This window comes from Pezoporus occidentalis, unplaced genomic scaffold (assembly GCF_034315485.1).
Source record: "Pezoporus occidentalis ecotype Australia unplaced genomic scaffold, CSIRO_AGI_Poc_V1 ctg51, whole genome shotgun sequence".
Lineage (NCBI taxonomy): Eukaryota > Metazoa > Chordata > Aves > Psittaciformes > Psittacidae > Pezoporus > Pezoporus occidentalis.
In genome coordinates, this window is record NW_026915847.1 from 2,108,438 (window position 1) to 2,131,991 (window position 23,554).

A 23,554-nucleotide genomic window follows, 5' to 3' on the forward strand; every position below is an offset into this window, starting at 1 on the left:
AAGCAAAATCAGAAAGAAATAGTCATGCTGCCGAAATCGTCACAAAATTCTTCACCAGCAGCGAGGCCATACACCGCCTAGATCCTAATGCATTAAAGGCAACACACCCTGATAACCTTCAGCTTCAGCTGGCTCCCTCCACACAAAATTACAGCTTCATTTACCCAGAATTGTTACCTGCTGGCAAACAACTGGCTGGCAGGGGCCTGCCTTGAATAAAAGAAACTAATTGCCCAACCCTTGTCACTCCAGATTTCTGTACCAGTGCCACTTTGAGTAGAGATTTGCATTTTCAGAAAACAGTAACAATTAATGATCATATTAAACTTTCACACCACATTTAGACCCCACATAAATTGGTCACTCACTCACTACCTTATTTACCTCTGCTCCTCTTTTCCACGCTTTCTCCTCTCTTACTGCTGTACCATCAGATATACAGGAAGGCAAGAGTGCAAGTAGCACACCCATCCTTGCTGGGAATTGGTGAAGAAATAGAGAGTTTTAACTTTTGAAAACAAAGCCCAGGTCTGCAACACGTAGAGAGAGAAGTGAGAAGGACTTTTACGTCCTGTCTGCTTGGCTGACATCTCCTTCCGGGTCAGGGAGGGCATCTTCTGGCCTTTACTACAGCACTGACTGACAGGAGGACTGTAAGTCTTATCATTTGAGTGCCAGTTATTCTAGCTTATTTAAACTATTACCCTGGAAAAACATAATCAGTAGAGGAGTTTACATTATGGGTTTTTTTTAAAGTACCTAAAGAATGGAAAATGTGAGTCACTTCACTAGATAAAAAGTCCGGTTCCCTCTCTGCTGTTGGGAAAGGGGAACATAGTCAAACAAGCCTGCTGACTTATCTCCTCTTTCTTGCCATCATATGGAGCTAATGAATTAGCTCCTCACCAGAGTTCTCCCATACTTCAAACTCTTTCAAGAGCACTGATTCATCTGTATCATGAGCCATATCAACACATCCTGGGGCACATAAAAACTCGAGTTGCTATCTCCTGCCAGAGTCTGGGAGCTAGTTTGTACGAGCTGGCATTGTAAATCTGGCATGGTACAAACTTTCTGGCAGCAAACCACACTGATTTATCCCAAGTCTTTTATACAGATTCTGTTCACCAGCAAGGCCAAAACATACATATCAGAAAAAATTCTCAGTTTAAACAAAAGTTTAATGGAAAAGGAAGAAAATTCCAAGTAATCTGTATTGCAATGTATTTTTTAGATATTTTTAATCAAATAAAAATTCCAGGAAAAAAATATGAAAGTGTTTCCTGGAATTTTTATCTGGGAGGAGATGGCCCCACTCTCAAATGTGCAATTTACAAAAGTCAATATATATTTGCAACATCACTTAATGCAAATTTTTCACCAAAAGAAGATCTTAAAGGTCAAAATGTTTTTCCAGTTCCATATTTCACCATATTTTGGAACCAAGGCATTCTTACCTAAGTCATGAAGTAATCAGTTAGACTTCTGCAAAGTTCCACTTGAGATAGAAACACTTATTTTTTGCTTTATTACTTCCATGCATACCTATACTTGCCAGGAAACAGAAAATCCCAGGGGCCTGATTCATTACTCTGTTGTCCCTGACGTACCTTCACTTTTAAATGCTGAAAGATCTCTTTTGGTTGCTGCTGAATATTAGCACTGATTGAGGCTCCTCCTTTTTTCCCAGGGCTTGATTACCAGGAAGGTTAACATATTCAATAAAACATATTCAAAATATTCATTAGACCAACAGTGTTTCTTTATGAAGGACTTATAAAGACAATCCAATGCCATAAACAAGCACTGGCTTATTTCAAATTTCTTAGAAAGTTCAGGATATCATACCTCTTTCCCAGAAGACGAAGCCCAGTCAGAGACCAGGCCACAAGAAAATATCAAGGAAGAGTTTAATGTGTAAGAAAGTATCAAGATATTGACATCCAGCTTATTCAGAGTTCAAGCTGACTGCAGCTGTCTGTTACTTTACACAGGTCAGAATAGGTAGCATGAGCAGCCTCCCTGCAGAGAGCCCCCCTCATGGTTTTCTAATGCATCTGTTTCACCTTTCTGATACACATACAAGAATGTCACTGCATAGCAAACTAGTATAAACACTAAGGTCAACTCACACAGAAACTCAGAACCTTCCTTGCTGGCAATCACAGCCCCAGATCTGTTGGAGAGCTGCACTAGCTTGAAAATAACAAATGCAGGCTGGGTCCGATCACAAGCAGTGTTAAAACTTCTCCATTCCCAACTGTGAGCTCAAGCCAGCCAAATATTTCATCTGAGGCTTTCTAATGAAATAGTGAAAGCAAAATGGATACCGCAAGGACCTTCATTTAATTGGGAAGCTGAAGGGACCCTACACCTGCACAGTCCAGCGCACATGCCATTAGTTTTGATGGTCCTCTGTCAGAGTAAGTCCTTTGGACAACTACACAAATATTTGTTCAGGTTCAGGTTGCAGGGCCAGGACTCAAGTTCTCATAAGAGTTAAGACTGATTTGGTATTTTGGGGAATTTCATTTTATTGGACTTAATAGGCTACAGGAATTTACAGCCTACTTATTTAGTCTTAGCAGCTGTATGCGCACAACAGACATAGAAGGATATAGGGCTTATATTGTTATCATGTATCAGCGCCATACTGGTTGTATTAGCAACTGGATAGCAAAAGGAAACAGAAGAGTCATGAAGAAAGCTGCTAAAGACCAGGAAAAGAATACGACAGCTGTGCCAGGATTCAAGAAGGAAACTGTATCTTGGGACTGTAGTCATTATTGAGCACATCACTTCTATGAATAGGGCCTTATGGAGATACTTCAAGAAACTGATTGCAGACACTGTGATACAGAATCACATCAAAGATCAGAAGGAAGCAGAAACTCCCCAGACAAAAGGACAGTGAAAGGAGGACTCATGTCTAACTTTGCTAACTAGAAGTCAAGCATCTAGCATGACTGCACCCCCAATGAGGATACAGTTACCTCCAGAGGATGAATAACAACTCTTCCAGATGCCCGTCTCAAGAGTTGTCTTCAGGAAGCATCTCTTCCCCTCTATCTCCACTATGGGGAGCATAGACAATTACCTTAAACTAAACACTTAACTAAAAGCAAAATGAATCCTGACCGATCAGAATATGAAGGGAAAATAAAATGGAGTTCATGAACAATCAAACACAATAGTAACAAGAAACGTATTGCTTTTCATAATCCCTTTTCTCCACACAGCCACAGCTATAGCTGGATAAAAAAAAAAAAATCTAATGGGAGAACTAACAGTAGGCATTACATTCTGGCCTACTTTTCAAGACTATATGTGCCACTGCCTCAGCAGGAAACCAAGGTAACTGCCCTCCCCTCACTTGTCAGGCTTTTAGGATCTAGACATTCACACATAGCAAAAAAAAAATACCCTCAATTTGCAGATCCTAATGTGTCAACTAAAACAGTCACAGGAGGCACAAGAGCACCCACCAGAGCAGGTTTTGCTATCCCTGCAAGCCAAGAGATGTCTTAATTTGAACTGCTTGTCTGAAAACTGTCAGCAGTAGAGAGCAACATTGGCCATGACAGGGAGAAAAAAAAGCAACTAACTATAGACTCACATACACACCAAATTTATGCCAATAAAGCTTTGGGCTGGAGTATTTGCCAGCAAGCACTGATAGATGTATACAGCTGACCTTTGTTTTCAAGCATAACACTGCCTCTAACAGCCATAGTTTTTAACAGCCTTATATTTGAGGGGTTTTGGCAGACCTCCAAAAAAAAAAGGGGGGGGGGGTGTATTTTATATTGTTGTAGTGTAAAATGCCCAAAATACACATGAATATTAAAACCTTAAAAATACGTGCAAGTTGTCTCAAATTTTAATAGCTGAAACCTGTTTATCTGCTTTCTGATATAGAGAAAAGATTAGAATAGTTAAGATTGCTTATCTATTCAGGTTACATATTGATAGTACAGTTCAATACCTTTGCACAGTATAATTTATCCCTTCCTGTTACCAATATATTTAAGTTTGCCATTTGCAGAAGAATTGAAAGATACAGATAAAGCAATATACGAATAGGGAGGTTTTGCACTGTCTACCACCATGCTTTGCAATCATGATAGGATGTTTCTTCATTGTAAGAAACAATAAATATGCAATCTAGCAGCTTTCACATAAACAGAAAAATGAATTTTTAACTCTTTCTTCTAAACAGACCATCTTCAGCATCAGAACAAACATGGACATTATCCCTGCTGCTTTGTGTTCTGGGGCTGTTGTGTCCAACTCAAGCAAAGCTGGCATTTAAAAGGTCTCTCCTCCTGCTTGTATTTTCTTCAGCTCTCCTTCCTTACGCTGGGGGCATCCAGGTTCTCTCTCTTCTACCTGGCCACTTATTTTCATAAAAATTGTAGTAATTAGATATCTCTGAGCTGTCTGCTCTTCTCTCCAGTACTGACCAAGATATCCATATCCAGCATTTGCCTAGGCTTTTTTCCTTGCAGAGATACACTTGAGAAATACCAAGTGAATAAAAGCAATCTCCAAGTTTGAAAAAAACAGGCAGCCTTTGCTTCAGAGATTCAGAAAGTTGGGGTATCTGCAGAGAACCTCCACACAAGCATCCTTCTCTCTACCAAGCCCCTGAAATGCCTGGACGTTTTGCCTGGTTGGTTTAATAATTATATTTAAAAAAAAAAAAAAAAACAAAAACCACAAAACCCCAAGCATCATACTGTGGAACAGAATAAAGATTGTTCGAAATTCCTCAGAACAGAGATGATTTTGAGGAGATCTTTGTGCCCAGTGCATACTTTTTTTCCTATAAATACAAAACCAAGAATGAGGGGGTTTTTAAAGGTTACCCTCTCCAGAAGTTCCATTTTAGGTCTCATCTGAGCTACATCTTCTCTGCAGCACCATTGTTCCTAGAGACACTGAGGTGGAGTGGTGGGGATCAGAACAGGCTGTAGCCCCTCCATGAGAAGTACTTGTTTGCAGCTTGCAGAGGAGCAACAGCATTTGCCATTCTCCATCACAATTCTGGTTGCATCCATCTTGGGTAACCTTTTAGTAATAGGATTAAATTGCAGAAAAGGAAGGGGCAGGGGGAAAGATGTCTTGTGACAAGGACAGGAAAAAAAAAAAAATCAAGCCACAATATTAGATGAGGTTTTAGAAACATCCGTGCTGGAGGTTTTAAGACCAGGTTAAACAAAGATCTCTCAGAAATCTTTTAGATACACTAATTGTGTTGGGGCGGCAGGAGATCACCTGGAGATTTTTCAGAATCTCTTCATGCCCTTTCTAGTATGATCAGAAATGACAAGGTAAAAACTACAGAACAAAGTCTCACCCAAGGACAGAGTTTAATGTTGCTTCCCACTACCTTTCCCTCATGCAGTAAAGACGGATATGCAATGAACACTCTGTCATGAGGTACAAGAGGGAAAAGGGACCAGGAGATGATAAGAAGACAAAAGGCAGTTCACTTCCTGATTAACTTAAAATTTTCAATGGAAGCAAAGACTACCTTTGGCACCATTAAACTGGATTATTCAGGGCTCCAATGTGTCTGCTCAGCTCAACACCACCTTAATTAAAGGAAGTTCTTTACTGTAAGGGTGGTGAGACACTGGAGTGGGGTGCCCAGGGAGGCTGTGAATGCTCCATCCCTGGCAGTGTTCAAGACCAGGTTGGACAGAGCCTTGGGTGCCATGGTTTAGTGTGAGGTGTCCCTGCCCATGGCAGGGGGGCTGGAACTAGATGATCTTAAGGTCCTTTCCAACCTTAACTATTCTATGATTCTATGATTACCACCACAGCAACTAATTCTTACCCTATGAGAGTAACAGTCATGTGTTCTGGGATCCCTGAGCTTGAGTGCAGCATATAATCAAAAACTACTACAAATGAAAGTCCACTGTAGAGCATACTGCAAATAAAGATCAAGCCTCTGACATGCCACTTTCTTCCTGAGTGCTGTCCCATTCATTGCTACAAACTTTGTATAAAGAATCCCTTCTTTCAGTGACATGACACCTCATCCTACCTGCGCTGTGCAGACCTGCGCTCACCATAGAAGCACTCTGCCCTGAACTCCTCTCTCCCTTTATGCTCTAATTATTTCAGTTTAACTCCACCCCCTCCCCGGCACTGCTGCCCACCCACCCCCTCCCCACCCAGTGCTACTTCTTTGTTTAATTACTTTGCAATGCCCTGGCTCATCACACAGATTTTCAATTAAATTAAAAGCAATAAAAACCTATTTTGAATTGTTCACTTATTGTGCTTGAATCACATGCACTTAACAAAATGCTTTGATGGAGTCCTCACTTAAAATTCCTTCTGTCTCAGTGATCTTGAAGTTACTGAACATCTGTTTCACCCTTATCTTGCACTGAAATATTTTAGACAGATGTAGCTATAAAAAGTCATTGACCTCAAAATTTAAGCTCTTAATTCAATTATTCCTATGAAACCTATAGTGTGTGCATAATTAAGTTAGAAAGAAATGTGGTCACATAATGATTTTTTAACACTCTGGGCAGAAGGGAACTCTTGTCAAGAGAGTGCCTACAAAAAAAAACCACCGTAACCTGGAGACTGGAAATTTCAATGTCAATTGAACTCCCTACCCCAAAGAAAGAAAAAGGCATCTGAACCTATTATTGTGGAAAACTGAAGGGGTCTCCTGTGTGCCTTCGATCATTTTGCATGTCTTAATTCCTTTTTCCGGTCCTTTCGTTTCTGAGATGTGCACTGACCAAATTGAAAGAAACAATCCCTTACTAATTACTCAGGTCTACTCATCACTCTTCTCCCAACACAGTTGAATACAAATGTGTGCACACTTGTGCAAGGAGCATCATAACCAGGGACCAGACAGAACACGAAAAAAGCCTCTAGTGCTAAAGACAAAGTGCTGCAGAGTCCCATTTGCATCATGATTTGTGCTTTCTTGTTTCATACCCACACCAGCCCAGGTACACTGTAAAGTTCCTGGTCTCAGGGTAGCCTGCATCCTTCCACTGGAAATTATTGATTGTCTCTAGCCCTACAGAGTCCTTTTCACACTAATTTCAAAGTCAGCAAGAGTAAGATGAGCTGCTTGTAACAGATATGCATTTTCACCAATCTTCACACCCTTCTCCCAAAGTCATCAGTTGGGTTTCTGCTTTCCAAACTGCAAGTGCCCCAATAAGTTTTATTGCTATGAAGGACAGAGTGGCACTAGGGATGATGATCTCCTGTTGCCTGTGCTCCACTCCAGAGAACTACATTTCTTCATTGGCATTATACTTGGCACTCAATTGCCTCCTAAAGCAGAGGTAGAGCAAAGCGCTTAAAATCAGGCAGTCATTCTTCCACATCTCTGGCACTGGCTCACCATCTCTTAGGGACTGAAATTGCTTACACAAAAGTAATGAGAGTTCTGCCATTAATTCAAGTGGCAACAGGACCAGCCTTGGCAATAGATTTTGCCTGCCATTAATAAAGGCTGCTATTCTCTTTACTACTGTGTATGTTCACAAACACACATACCCAGGCAAAAAGTCACACCAATGCCCTTGACATTGGACACACAGCCCTTCTGTAATGATTCGTACAAAACAAGTAACTGTTCAGTGTTCAATTACTTCCCCCTCCCCCAGTTTATATCTTCTTTACCCTTCCCTTAAACTAAAATTAGATACTTACTGATGCCAACAGCTGTAATAAGTTTAATTGCAAGTTCTGGGATTTCACACTGCATAAAGAAAGGTTCTAAAATGTAACGTCCAAAGGCCAATGATATCACTGCTGTGGCAGCAGGGCTAGAGTAACAACAAGAAGAAAAATCACAAAGTTAATCCACAATAGATAATATCCTTATGGGATCGTGCTTTATTATCACAGAGCTGTGAATCATACTTAATATTGGTGGGTGCTAGTAACCTGCTGTCATGTACTGTGATCTCTGAATGTATCAGGGAACCATAAGCAATTTAGTTTTGCTCAGCTGTTCTGATCTTGACAGCAGCACTTCTTACCAGGATTATTCTTGCAAATTCCATGCTGTAAAGCAGCCATAAACAGAAAAGAAAGGTATCAAGAGAAACCTTCATTCACTTGCTCAAAGTGAACAAGGCCAAAATTAGATTACATGGGCAAAACTCCAAGTAAAAGTCATTGAGGAGTGAATTTTAGTGGCCAGTTATATCTCACCACCCCTCAGACACAAGCAAATTAATTTCAATCAAGCTGAGAATTCTGCTATATTGAAATAAGTATCTCAAACCTACTCAAAGCTGTTATTAAAATCTGAGACCATGCAACAAATGAATGAAAATGATATTTCCTAAAATGCAAACAGAATTTGTTTCTTTTATTGACTGACAACTTCCTAGCACTACAAGTGAAATCAAAATTCCTTGAAGCACAGAAGGCACCTACCATGAGAGAAATGTGAAGGCATGCAGTTGTTGCCTTTACAAATTTGAAATACACAATGTTCATACAGCCTTTCTCTTTGAGATGAGCTAAAGGTCTGCCAGAAGCCTTAGCACTGGCACAATTAACAACAAATTATCCTGTGTCTCAGATCAGGCATTGTCTGCATATAACAGGTCCAGTGACCTGTTCACGTTTGGTTTGGGAGGACACTTTCACCCTTCTCACAACAGCTGGTGGCTTCTGTGCTTCATCACACACACAATAAGGACAAAAGGCAATACGATTCTGCCTTAAAGGATTTTTGTGTTAAACAAGAGTCCATGCAAATTGATTGTGGAAAAAAAGATCCAGAGCATTTAATAAAATAATGCCTCACCTTAAAGAATTAGAATAGAAATATCATTGCTAAATATGCTATGAAACAGTGTAAAAATTCTGCAGAGGAGTTATTATTCTCCATCAGACAATAAAGGAATTTTCCACAGAAGAGTTTTGCCCTTGAAACAGAACCGACTTTCTTAGTGTTATGACTCAACCCAAATGTCACACATTGCATTGAACCAAACTGCAGAGCAGTAAAAACCAGAAGTTTCTTCCTCTGAAAGTTTCTGTATGGACAAATCAGGGCTGTGGCTTGTGCATCCCCCACGCATGAGGACGGCTGCTCTCACTGGCCAGCAGCTGGCTTAGCAATTTTTGCCTTTGCTCAGGGACCAAATGTCCTCTGTGTTTGATTTACACAGACATTTTATGACTTTACCTGGGTGCAGTATTTTTAATTTACATAAGATCACCAGGCTTACTTCCAGCTTTTCAACACTTCAGGCTGCCAAAAGTAGTTTGAAGTGTCCTAGATCAGACGAAAGATCAGATCTTTGGAGCTTTCCCAGGCTTTTTTCCCCTCAGTCCCAGCTCCTCTTTCCAGAAATTGGATTTTTCCTTCTCATCTTAAGACAGGCCTTTTTGAAGAGGCAGTCGCTCTTATCCACACCACTATGTTTTTAAAAACATAGTTCCTAAATTATACTTCTCATAGCTGTGTCTCTCGCATGCACATGTTTGAGGGGAGATGTTGCTGGCAGCTTAGTCAGCCAGGGGAGGTGGAAGTTGAAGGAATGGGACATTTTCCTTTTGATCACAATCCTACGGACAGGCCAGCAGCCCCCTAATTACTGTGAGTTCAGGAGTGGACAGGAAGGACAACAGCAGCTTTCTTTGAAAGGCAAGGAGCACAAAAAACATCAGCTAAGGAGCAGGTATAGTGCCCCAGCACATACCACAAGTGAGTCAGTCGCTTGGCAGCTTCCTCTACCCAGCCTATATGTAGCAACAACTACAGGTAATCACTACAGCCAATGCATTCACATAGTCTTATTCACTTGTTTGAAAGCTAGCCTCTTATTTTTTTATTTTTTATTTGGTTTTTTTTTTAGGCACGTAATATACCTGCAACCTGACTTTTGGGGAGAAAAAAATTCCTACTTGTACTGGATGAGGAGGAGCACAGTATAAGGTACACCTAAACTGCAGGTAATTCTGGCACAGTTTAATCAGTATGTGAGCAGTTTAAGTGCGCCCTAGACTGTAAAATAGTGGCTGAAAAGATATATGAGAGCAGGATATGCTGAGTCTGGTTGGGGCTTCTTTGCCAGCCTGTGGGTGTGATAATCCTGTGATCTTTCAGAGTTAAAAACAGCTTAGCTGAGAAGTGTCTGTGCAACTTCATCTATTGAAAAAAAAAAACTAGATACGTATTAGTCCTTAACTTCTTTGATAGTAGCAGCCAATTAGTTTACCAATGCAGGAGTCACATATTAAACCCTACACAGAGCATCAGCAGCGCTGCTCTGATCATCACAAGTTTTAACAAGTCCACCTCGCTTGCTACCTCTCACATTTGATGATTAAAGAATTCAGTGACATTCCTTCCAACGCAAGATGATTATTTACTGGGTGTGGGGCAGATCATGGTGACTAAGAGTGTTTTTGTGACATTCCTGGGACACTGTCATATGTAAAAAAGCAATAATTTTGCAAGGAGAGGAATTTATGAAACCTGGTTTCTTGTTGGTGTTTGTGCCTACGTTCATAAGGTCTGCCTGCCTAGCAAGGTGCAGGTTAAGAGGGGGATATTTCAGACTCTTTTCTTGATCCTGGGATGTGTAATGGTATAGATACGATCACAGCACTGTGATTCTCACAGTTTAAAAATAGATCTGCTCCCTGTCTGGTTTTCCTTTTGTCAAGAAGTTAATAGGGTTAAGACATCTGCTCTTTCATCACATTTGATGGAAGTTACAGAGTTAATGCAAAGTTTACTTTTGGGGGTGAGGATGTAAGGGACCATCTGACATACAAGATTACTTCCTCCGGAAACAAGATAAAGATCCTTGGATTCATAATGACTCAGCACTGTCAGTGCTTTTAAACTCAAATCTATGCTAGAACTTGTTGATATTATGTAAACATAGTCGTGATTTGAAATGAGGCGTGCACTTCTGTGACTAATTTGCTGATTGCGGAAGAGAGGGGAAAGGAGTGCTAACTAGCCTGAGGCAGGACTGGAGCATTCCCAAAGTTGTTTTATAAGTGAGTTGCCCCTGTTCTACCTGTAACAAGCCCTCCAGCTTCAGTGATACCATAAAAAAAAAAAAAAAAAAAAGAAGGGGCATATTTGAGTTTGCTGCAAAGATCCATTTAAATTACAAAAATATATTTGACATGATTTGGCATCTTCATATTGTAATTCACCTATACAGTGTCAAGAGCTGCAGGAGTCACAGGCCTTCATACCAAAACAATACTTTGAATGCTAGATATGTAAAGAATTAACACTGCCTTATCTGGCCAGTTAGTGCTTTTCATAGTCATCAGGATTTAAGCTTTCCAACATCCCACAAAACCAAAAAAATGGGGACCTGAACTGTCATATGAAGAACACGTAGCGCCCCAAATCTGAAAACTACTGGGCAATAGCCTCACCAGGAGTTATTCCTGTATCCACAGACAAAAGCAACTGCTCCAAAAGCCAGTGGCAAGACTGAGAAAACGTAAAGGTGACTTCCCTCTTCCACTATAAGACATATAGACACAGATATCGGCATTACTTTTGACATTAATGGATACAGTAAGCTTAGAAAAATTAATGCAAGTAGCTGAATTTGTGTGGCAGGCAGTTTTCTTTCAATCATTTTTTTCTCCCCCATACATGCACATCTCCTTGACTGTTTCAATCCTGACAAGCAAAATAGTGTTGTTGTGTTATCTGAAGTAACCATACTAAAAGAACACAGCTCACTGATCAAGGTATATTTGACTTGTTTTGCCCACCACAGAGTGGAGATTTTTCTTTAGGATTGAAAAGTGTGTTGCTGTCAGAAAAACAAAAAAAAAAAAACAAAAAAAAAACCACAGAAAAACCACAATAAACTTACCGAATGATGAGTAACTCAACCCAGACTCTCACAAAAGCAGGTAAGGGGCCAAAGGCCTCCAGGATATAAGTATAGTGACCACCAGATTTCTTAATGCACGTTCCTAATTCAGCATAGCAGAGGGCACCTGTGAGAATTAAACTTTGGCATCACAAGAGATATCCAGAAATACCTTTCAAAACTTTTATAAACAAAACAACAGAGCTGCTGTGGTATCACAACTACTTTAAATATATTTTAATAACTGTTTTCAGGCAATTAGGTAAGTTTTAATTCATTCAGCTAGGCTTGCAGTTAACCAAACAGTACATGTATCTAGTTACACTCGGGTGAAAAGCCACTGGAGGAACTGTTTGCTATCAAGACGTTTCATTACTCATACACATCTCATGAAGAGGGACAATAAAATGCTGTGTCATGCCAGCTACCCCAGCTCCCCACCCAGCCACCGCTAAGTGAAAGCCTTCTAACACATTTGCTTGTTATCAAATAATGATCAACAGGTTACACTGCACATTGTACAATACATTTAACATGTGACCTACGGGTTCTAAACTCAGTCCGTCTGATTCAGGTGGGCTTAGCTCGCAAACAGCCCATGTTTCTTTTAAGATCAGAGCCAATTTACACAGGGCGGCATTTGCATGTTCTAGCTTTTGAGCAGACACATGTTAGCCAGTCTTTGCCCTCTTTACCTCCTGCCAGAAAACAAGTCATTTACGTTTTAAATAAAGCAAATATTCCTGCTAGTTCTTCAGCCTCCTTAAGATTAGCTCATTAAGTAGGTCAGTGAACCCCTCTGTCCCACTGAGTCAAAGGTGCAGTTTACCACTCTGAATGGAGGCTTTGTGTACAGAACAAATAAACTGGCATTCTTCAGAATTTAACACTCTTCAAAAGTACACAAAATTAGTAAAATACGATAACTGCTGGCCTGTCACGGTACGCAGGCCAGCAAAAAAAACTTGCATTACAAATTTGTTTCCATTACGTTGTTTTTTGCAGCTCAAATTGTCAAAGCAACATCACGAGGAAGGAGTGAAGTAAAGACTGGCAAGAGGGGTTATTAGTGTTATTACTATTTTGTTCCTTTGTATGCCTATACAGCTTAGTTCCAGAGGGAATTATTCCCCTCAGACCTTGCTCTAGCCTCCAGGGAACTAAATTTAGATGGCTAAACATTCACGTGGTGTTCGAGTGGAGTGACCCCCATCCCCAGCTGCTGGGGGCCATCCATAAAAAAACTCACTCTACATACATCATGATGCATGGCATAAACTGGACATTTACTTTTCCTGTTCCTTTAGGGACCCCAATCAAGTATTTATGCTTCCAACTTGACTGACCAGACACTGGTGGGACAGCAGTTGCATACCTCTGCGCCCTCCACACAACCTATCACACAGCAAAAAGCCTTCTGTAGCCCTATTGGTCCTTAAACTCCACTCTGTACCTTGACATCCAATGACAAAATCAGACAAATAATAGCAATAATCCACCAGCTCCCCTCTGGACTAATTAGAAACTTTTAAGGGACTTACCGAAGAGCGAGAGGATACCACACACTGTCCAGACAGTCAAGGACATGCCCACACTGCCCGTGTTCTTCAGGATGCCTTTGGGAGAGATGAAGATGCCAGCTCCAATGATAGTGCCAATTATGATGGATATCCCTCTCAAAAGTGTCACTTTCTTCTTCAGCACAACTTTTCCCTCCTGGGCTGGCTGTTCGCTGTCCATAGAGGGCAACCTGCCATTAGCTTGCCCCTGAAAGTAGCTTCCATTAGAGACCGTGGTTACAGCAGCCTTCCTATACATGCTACAGTGCCACCAGCACACGGACAGCAAGCACAGAGAAAAAAGTTTTCAGCAGAAACTCAAGACTTCCCCCCCACCACCACCTCTGTGTAGCCAACCACTTGGTCTCTTCCTCTGCCCTCTCTTATCTTTCCAGCTGCTCCTACACACAGGTAGAGCGCTCCTGAAGTGTATTTGAGCTTTTACTGCAATCAGAGCACTGCTCAGGAACACCTGCACTTTCACACTGCGAGCTGGTACTGCCCTATCATTGGGAACCAGCTCAGCTTCCGCATGGACTTGTATTTAAGCTCTTGTCATACCAAGTTACTCCAGCTGAATGATGATGTAAATTCTCCAGGTTTGCATCAGCCATTTGAGAAACCTCTGGCATTACTCAGCATTTCTCTTTTTTTTTTTTTCCTTTTTTCTTTTTGAGCAGCAGGGGCATGTTGCACAACTGACCTGAGGGTGGTGGGAAGAACAAAGCACTCCCAAGCAAGCCGCGCCAATCAAGCTAAGCACATCACCCTTAACACCCCGAGACACACTCCCAAATGTTTTTAAAGCAACTCGGAGCCAGAAACAAAAGCCTGCCTAAACACAAAGCTGGTCAGAGTGCAAGGAGAAAAGAAATCAAACAGGGTACGTCATCTCTGGGTCTAATCCAATTTCTTCCTTGGAAAAACTCCTCTTGAAAGTTAAGTTTGTAGGACTTAACTTCTGGTGTGGCAGCTGATCAGCTTCTCCCACGGCTCTGTTACTTACCTGGAAATCTCTACAGAGACCTGTACCTACCAAAAGAATACATAAAATCCCCCTTGTTGCCCCGAGTTGCCTAGCAACACACCCAAATCAGCCTAATGAACACCCGGGGTTATTTCCGTGGTACAGTAATTTCTATGCATGCTGTGTGTTTCTAGGATGTCAGTAAGCAATGCCTCTACGACACTTCCCCTTCAGAAATATTCATGTTTACAGCCACCTCATGAGTGTGATCTGGCAGGAGGAGGGGGAGAATACCCCAGAGCTCCTGATCTCCTGCAGCTCAAGAAGCAGAAAGTGGGTTTTGTGTTAGACCTAGTTCTTCTCTGACCAGATAAACAGGTAATCAGATGCATAAATACTTTTATCACATGACCTGATCAATCAAATTCAAACCTGAGAAATTAAAAAGGAGAGTTCTCATAAAACAGAGTAAAAATCAATAGCCTTCAAGCACTTGTAACTGAATCAAGGGACAGCCTGTGCAATATATGCCAAAGGGGAAAAATCCTTCGTAGCATAAATACTGCAGCTGCTCGTGACTTCAGATTAGATCAGTGCAAAGAGAAATTATTACTGCAGTTACTGCTCTTACTGCTTAATTGGGACCTAGGATTAAGGTGGGGGGAATCACAGTTAAAACATTTTATCATTTCAAAAGCAGGCACCAAGCTCAGAGCACTACAGTGCTTTCAAACTTATGTGAGAAAGAGATCCTGGAATATCAACACTCTGCAGCTGTAAACCTTCAGTGTTTTTAAAGCCTCCTATTTGCAGTCATAATTCACCCTTAGTAATTTGCACTGAGATAAAAGAAGTCATAAAAAAAAAGCTTATCTGGTTTAAATGCACACAAGTAGAAATCAAAGTGATTACAGGTTTTGACTGCATACAGGTAGCGCTTGTCTATTTTCTGAGTACATCCTACTTCTCCCTGTATCTGCTGATCCCTCACTTCTCTGCACAGCTCACACTCCCATTGTCGCTGCCCCATGTGCCCAACCTTTTGGGGAAGCAATTGCCCCTCCAGCAGGTGCTGCAGGTGACTGACCATGGGCAGGACCTCCTCTGGTCACCCCAGAGTCCAAACCAAGCCAGTTTTCACAGCAGCAGTTACATGAAAACCCACAAGTAGGTGGTGTGCTATGAAGAATTGTTTTCCCCTGGTAGTACATTTCATAGGCTGCCCCCCAATAAGATTATAAATGCCTGAAGGGAATAACTAGATGAAATCAAAACAGGAAAAAAACATTAACCACAGAACTCTGTTTGGGCTGATGACTTCTGTTTTAATTTTCAAAGGCTGTTTAATGAAGAAACACATGACATCTTACAATATCTAATACTTTAATCATTCTTACCTAATGCTTACACTATTTACATAGGAAGATGGGTCCAAGATCAAACCAAAAGCTAAGTAACCTCCCAGATGATCCTGAGGCAGCTCCCAGTAATTCAGCTATTCAGTACAAACACTGGACAGTATAATGGTTTTCAAATTTCATTTGTCCACTCACCAGAAGAATGTATGTTTGCCTTTGGACATAGCTATTAATGCTCTCCCATGAAAGGAAAAGGGTGCTTGCTTCTTCTGTGGTATAGGGATAACACACATGCAAAGCTTAGGACCATGTGAAAATCCCAGTGAAATTTCTAAGTTGGGAACTAAGGAAAGCTGGATGCAGAAAGCTCTTTTTCCTAAATACTGGCAGCTTGCCAGCGGTCACACTATTTGTAGCCTTCCTGGTGAGTACTGTTACACTGCTTCTCAACACTAACCCCTAAGAATAAACAAAGAAAGAAAGGCACTTTTTTTCCTTTGAGTTCCAGCCTTACTTCTACCCAGGATAGGGAATACTTCTTGGTGTTGGGGGATTATTTGTTTTATTCTGGAAATTTATAGAATTCTCTATCAGTTGAATCTATTCCTGAGGAGGGCACAAAACTGGAAAAGGGCCACCACTGTTTGCTGTCCCCCATTATACAGCATACTCACAAAATCTGTTCTGTTTTTTTGCAGCGCAACAGCCGCTTTCATTTGAATTATTCATCACAAAGCAAGGACTGTTTATCACTATGCAACAGTAACATAAAATGCTCTGTGACTTTTCAGAGAGCTCCTCTGAAAGCAATGGGCTTAACCTGTCCAAGACTCAGCACAGTCCTGTTCTTCCATAAAAATCCACTCTGAAAACACACCAAAAAGATATAAGTAGCAATTTTCTCTAGATTGATGAAATTATTTGAAACAATGAAGAGAAACATCCAGCCTTTAATGGCAGCTAGCATTGTGCACAACTTTTTATTATTTCTCTCTAGCTGGTGGGGTTTTCTTTTCCAAATCCATAGACATTTTCTCCCAAACATTTTAAAACATAACTGAGATCATAACTGTGAAATGGTTCCATTTTGAATCTCACCATCCACTGAACCATCCACTGTCTGTTTCAAACTGAAATTCTCATTAGCTTCTAAGTCCTCCTACTCTCATACTCTTAGCAAACAGCTAAACCACTAGCTTGAAGGGGTCAGCTCCCCGTCAACCAGGACTGGCTGCATTGCTGGGACCTTTCACAGTGTGTATAACATAATTTTTTGGAGCCTGCACTGCACTACTCCAGCAAATGAAATACTCAAGCATCACAGGGAAACAACGATACTACAGTGTTTCACAGGATGAATATACCTGACATGGGGGCACCCCTGTTTTTCATATTAGTAGAGATTGTGCCACATACCTGGGACACAGATGAATCTCTGATTCCAAAGAAGATACAGTTTTGATATTTCCCCTGGGGAGTGCTACAAAACACACACACACAGCATTCCCCTTTATGGGAACACTACAACACACACAGAGCAAAGTGAAGCACCTGAAATTCAAGCCTGGACTTGAGTTTCCACTTCTCAAGCCCACAAAAACTCCATAATTTCTAGGTGTAGTGAGCATACCTTAACAATCCTTCCAGGCATTTGTGTATCAGCTTATTGAATCGAGCAAATCCAAAGAGTCACAAGCCAAGCCTCCAGGCCACACATTGCCACACTGACTGGAGACTCAGGAATAAAAAAGGAAGTGTATCAACACTGAAGAGGCGAGGAAAGCCCCAAACTCTTTTGTGTGGGTAGCATGGCATGAAAATGTTGTTTGAGAAACTGAGCTGAGTCTTCTCTGTATAATGCCGAGCTGTTTGTGAGACTCAGAAAGCAGCCCTGTAAGAAGGCAGTAGTCTGGTTTCAAATGTCAAAGAAGGGCAAAAATACCTAAAAGTATTTGACTCATGTAGACAATCTAACACTGAAAAGTTCTGACTGGGAATTTTCTGCTCCTTTTGTAGTGTTAAGAAGGAGTTTAAATAGCATTGAGGGGGAAAAAAATAAATCTGTAAGCAATTTAAGAATTAAGGTGTCATCAAGAATTAAGTGTGAATAGTAACATCATGAAGTTTACAAAAACCTCTAGACTGAGACTAGGTTTTGAAGTTATAATGCAAACCTAGAACTTTAAAAAGATTAAAACAAGTTGTTATTGTCTCTACTACGGGCCAAAACTTCAGTTAAAAATGGAATCACTGAGAATGTTGAGGGGGGGAGTATTATTTTGTAGTCAGAGATTCACAACTTACTTGCTTAATTATTTTGCATTCTACTTTGTGCAGGATACAAGGAAGATATTTAGAAGAAAAACAACAAAAAAAAAAAAAAGAAAAGAAAAAAGAAAGAAAAAGGAACGAAATACACATCCAGCTCAGAGGCTTTCAAAATAAAACAAAATCCTATAAGAAAATCCGAAAGCAATTCAAACGTTAGTTTTTTGTATTTTCAGTAAAAAGCTTCCTACAAAATGCCTATGCAGTCAGCAAATAGAAATCTGGTTCCAAGAAGACTGTAGGCAATGACAGCAGTTTAGAAGGCGAATACTTCTGACAGTTTCCCTGTCTCCATTTGCTGATAGCTGCCAGTCAATTTTCAGCTGGGAAAAAAAAAAAATAAATTCAGAAACAGCTCCTCTTTTTCTTATTATTAGAGCTTTATTCCAAAAGGTACTAGGATTTCTATTGAATGCTGTGACATTTTAATTACTTTTAAGTGGACAACAATCATTGGTACCATGCAAGAAAGCTCCACATGTAAGAAGCCAATACTTACTGAAGCCCTGTGTATGTGAAAACATGACTGTTCTTTATACCACCTCATTTTTCTTATTGAGAATATATGCAATTATAATCTAAGCAATGCTGCACATAAATATTATTCTTGAGTTTTCTGTGTTTGCATTTCTCATCAGCAGAATGAGACAACAAATTCCAGAGTCACTATGTTATTCTTCCTCAGCTTTTGGATGCAAACACTGAGGTACCCCACAGCTTTCAAGAAATCAAGTCCTCAGGGTAAATTTCCATCAAAACTGCATGTGCCAGATACCTGGCACAATGGCAAGATTGCTGTTGGCTTCAGGGAATCAGGATTTTACTTGAGCTGTCTCAGGCTAGGCTAGGCATGTGAACAGAATTAATCAGCACATTGGAAAAAAATTAGGATTTCTAATTTAAAAAAAGAAAAGATAGAGACAGAATTAGCACCAAGAATATTTTCTTTCATAGCTCCCTTCTCAATTTTCCTGATGAGAATTCTTCACACTAGATAAAAAGCTGGTAATGTGAAGAAATCATTCAACAGCAGCCTAGATTATCAAATTTAGGTCCTGTTATTTAGTTACTCCTTACTCACTTTTATTGTATTTTTCATAAAATTTACACAATATCATGTGTACCAGAAACAGGATCCTGGAGCATTTGCCTTACTTCTCTATTTGTCCAGGTACTGTACTTTATGCGAAATCAAATATTTCTTTTTTAAAGAGGCTTAATGATACTTATCCCAAATCTGTGTGACAGACAGATTCAGCCACTGACTTCATTTACTGAAAGTTTACTGAAATAATCTATCCAAAATCTTGGAAAAGACAAGAACTTAAAGGATTAATTTACTGGCCACTTCATGGGGAAACCTTTCAGATCTCTTGTCTTAGTCTGAACTCTAGTTCCTTATTGCCACCCTTAACAGAGGTCAGCCTTCTTTCCTGTCAGATTTAGCAAGCTCATTCCCCTCCTCTTGCATATAACAGACTAGATGGAGCACACACTCAAAGTTATTTGATTTTTCTGAAACAGAAAACTACGCTTGTACCCAAGAATAATTGTAATGGGATTTTTAGTTCCCATTTAGTTTTCATTCCTCTCTCAATTGCCAGATGCAGCAAAAGTTTCATCTGTGAATTTCTCTTTTGGTTCATTTAATGTAGTTTTTTGTCTGGAGACCAAACATTTCTTGGCTGTGGGCTCTTGCAGGTCACAAATGCAACTAGGTCAGGCTCCAGTCAATAAACTGCCGGGAGTTAGGGATGCTTTAGCCTCAGCGGTGATGGCACAACACGTGCATTGAGACAGATGGAAAGAAGCATCTCAATTAGGGGTTGAAGTGGTGACAGAGTTTACCACAAGAAGGAATTAAATTGCAGAAAAGCAAAAGCACGTGTGTGCAGAAATGCTTCACTAGTGATTGGTGGTCAATCATTCACACTGTCATTGTAATTTAGTATTGAAATGCAGCCTATGGGTCCCACAGGGAATCATTTTATTGGCATCTAAATGCAGAAAGTATGTCTTCTTGAAGTATTAAAAACTCCATCAGAAAGGGCATTCATTTGGAGCATCGCCAAGGTGCTTCAGCAGTTTGTACTAATGCAACTCCATATATTATTCCCACATTTCAGTAGAGAGAAGCATCTTAGTGCTGAGGTCAACCTCTCTTTCTCCTTTGAAAGCAAAGTCCCTCTTTTCCATTTTTACAATAGATTCTTCAGAGACGCTGCTTATTCAGGCACAGTAACTTTATCATGGTTTTGTGACTTTTGGTAAGAAGATTATGAATCCAACATACAGCAGACGTGTGCAGCGTGTGGGCATGATGCATTTCTGCCTTGTCTACTCTAGCATTGGTACTGTACAAAACCATCATGTCAGAAATCTGCCTTCTTCCCCCTTACTACCTTTGCAAGGGGGTAGAGGTTATCCAGATCATCAAATGTCAAGTCTCCGAGACAACAAAAAGTAGTGGCATGGATTTCTAAGTACATTTTAAATTCATGTTTCACATATAAGCTTACAGCTAACAGCTCAACCTCTTCTGTGTATAATGCACCAGTTCTAGCCTTTTTCTATCCCTCCCATGTTTCATCTAGTCCAAAGGTTAAGAGAGAAAGCTTTTTTTACCAAATACCTCCACTTTTATCATAGGCTCTTTTACAACAAAATGGACACCATCTAGAGTGTTTTATTCTTCTTTGTTAGTATCTTGCTGGCACATCAAGGAGGAGAGTTGAGACGACCCTATAAGAGCACACTTTCATGACTCCAGCCTTAAAATAAATTGATAGAGTCAGTGCTCACACTTTTTCAGAGATTCCAGGCCACTGTAGGGAGGGTGGCAGAGGGGGTTCAGCAGGACAAAAGACTCCCACACTCCTCTCTCACTTGCACACTGCTAAAATCTGGAGCCAATACATACAGTGGAAAATGTATACAGTCAGCCACCTTTACAGCAAAAGCAAATCCTACCCACTGCATAACATGTCCCACACAGGAGGAATCTTCCCCGGAGTCTATTGATATAGCCATTACTTGATGAGTACCCCATCAGCTCTATTGAAAGTATGAACTTGAGTGAAAACAGTGCCTAAAGTAACTATGGTCATTTTCAAGTAGCACGACACCTCCCTGTAAAAGGTACCCATTTTTCACGCAGCAGGCTCGAAGAGGGAGTACAGAAAGATGCTGCACTGTAAAACTTGTGAGCACTTACAGCAGAATAGCTCAAAAGTAACACAGAAATTTAAATCAGGGAAAACTTAGCCTGTATCAATTTCTAGTCAGGTTATACAATGCATGCTTTTATTTATTCTTAATTTAAACAAAAAATTGGAATCTGGACAGGAGTATACTCCAAGAAGAGAGATCATACTTATCATTTCAGTATACCTTTTATTATCAATTAATTAACTCAATTGATTAAAACCTTTCAGAGAAACTAAGGAACATATCCCAAACTGGCTTTCTCTGAAAACAATGCCAATTTAAAGGTACCTCCTCAAATGGTACATGAGAGACATGTTGCTATTAGTTATTGGTTTAATTTTCCATCTTTATTTCTCACTTTTTCTCCAATTTAAAGTACACTCTGTAAATTCTACACTGAAGTAGGAGATATTCAGAATTTCCTCTTATTTTCCATGCCCCTTTCCAGAAAGAAATGGGTGACCAGTCTCAGTGAATCTCCAGGAATAATATAGAATTTACTCTTTGATCCAGGTACCTATCATTATCCCAGATGTCTCAGGTAAGCCCCCAACAAGCCAAGCAGTTTAATCCAGAGGTTTTTGCCATCCTGCCTGCCCCTCAGGCTATGCTAACCTTACAAACTAGAGGAGGATTTAACCAGTCAGCTGAGCCAGCCTTGTGCACACTAGGTCACAACCCAGCAGAAACCTTAGTGAGGAAACAGCAGTTACCAGATTATCTTTTGGCATTGATGCAATTTCTTAAGCTAGTCTGGGGTCTGCCACATCCGCTTCCATTCAGTGCAGAGTCAACTCTACTCAGCATTCAAAGACAGGAATTTCTGGTTTTCTCTAGACAACACAGAAAGAACAAGCAGTATCATTAAAATAGGAACTACTCTATTATAGGTCATTTGGGAATAATTCCACTAGTCCTCGCCTTCCAAATGGGAAAGGCTTCATTGCTCCTTTACCATCAAGGAAGAACAGAATAGGTGCTAACAGTCAGAATACTAAAGAATACCAACAGATCCTGTAGGCAGAGCAGAGATTTTTTTTTTTTATAGGCCCTCCTCTTCATATGGACAGCCTTGCTAATCTTCAGAATGGAGGATATCACCATGAAGTACAGTGCAAAGTCTTGAAAGGTCAAAGTAGTAAAGAATTTTATGTTACAGAATGTATTTCATATTATATTCCTAATATCGCTTCTCCTGACAAAAGCTATTCTGAGCTCCTGACAAAAGCTATTTTGTCTCTGCGACAAAACAGAAATTCAACCTCCTGACGATTATTCCATCAGAGAACTGGAAATGAGGAAAAAATGCTCTGAGCCACAGTTCATCTTCCTAACTTTACCGTCATCATCCCATAAAGGGTACGAAGTCCAGTTTTCCTGGAAGAGTTCCCTTTCCTCTTGTCTTCTGCATGGCAAGAACATGCAAACATGTCTTTGGGAACCTTTGCACCAGCAAAGCCAAGCCACAGTGACAGGCAATTTTCTCCAAGGGTTGGGAGACCTTTTTACATGCTCTGTTTTAATTTTGTCTTGTGAGCTTATTCTATGCCAGCCTTAACTATCCAGAGATACAAAAACCACCCCTGTAAGCTTCAGGATCAACTAGTAAGTGAATTCATCTTGTTCAATTTGAAAATGAAGTAATCTTCCCACTCCAAACAGTCCAATGTACAATCTGCTTCATACATTCTCTTTTGATTTAAACAAAAAATACAAAAGCAATTTTCAATCTCTTAGGCTAAAAAACTGAAGCAAGAACTCCTCACCTCACATACACCAGGGGCAGAACTTCTTCCATCACCTCTCATGCTATGCTGAGCATAATAAACTCAAATGACATGAAATCTCAATATGTCTTGTTGGAAAGCAATCTGCAACTCCTTAGGGTAAAATACCCGTGCATTTTTATTTCCTCTTGCATGGCCTTGCATTTACTTCTTCTCCACTTCTGATAATTAGTGACTTGGGAAAGCAGAGAGCAGAGAGACAGGTGGGCAGAAAAGCCAAGGGTTGTGTCAAGCTCTGTTTTGAAAAAGTTGCTTTCTTCACTATTTTGGCAGTAAAATTTTGCATTAGTTTTCTTGCATTCCATAATTGTAGCTATCACTGACTTAGTTTACAAGGGGAAACTGTCAGAGCATGCAAAAGTCATTCCAAAGCTAAAACGCAGGAATGCTTCAGCCTCTGTATTCTGGATTTTCATATATCAGTTGGCAGTTTCTGTAATTGAAGCAGCAGATTCAAAACTCAGAACCACCAAAT

The 23,554-nt window shown here is 40.3% G+C and overlaps 1 protein-coding gene across 2 annotated transcripts in view; it reads right to left on the reverse strand.

Moving 5' to 3' along the window:
* SLC7A11 (solute carrier family 7 member 11) overlaps positions 1–23,196 on the reverse strand; it is a 68,071-nt gene extending 44,875 nt beyond the window's left edge. Inside the window, exons 1-5 of one of the 2 annotated variants that reach the window (XM_062637208.1) lie at positions 23,059–23,196; positions 22,006–22,125; positions 13,415–13,640; positions 11,874–12,000; positions 7,705–7,820 (exon numbers count right to left, since the gene is read on the reverse strand). In XM_062637208.1, coding sequence (XP_062493192.1) covers positions 7,705–7,820; positions 11,874–12,000; positions 13,415–13,640; positions 22,006–22,023 — 487 coding nt within the window. In that variant the 5' untranslated portion in view covers positions 22,024–22,125; positions 23,059–23,196. Of the gene's footprint in view, positions 1–7,704; positions 7,821–11,873; positions 12,001–13,414; positions 14,562–22,005; positions 22,126–23,058 lie in introns of those variants that run through there. The other variant, XM_062637207.1, reaches the window with a different exon arrangement.
* Positions 23,197–23,554: the final 358 nt, after the last annotated feature.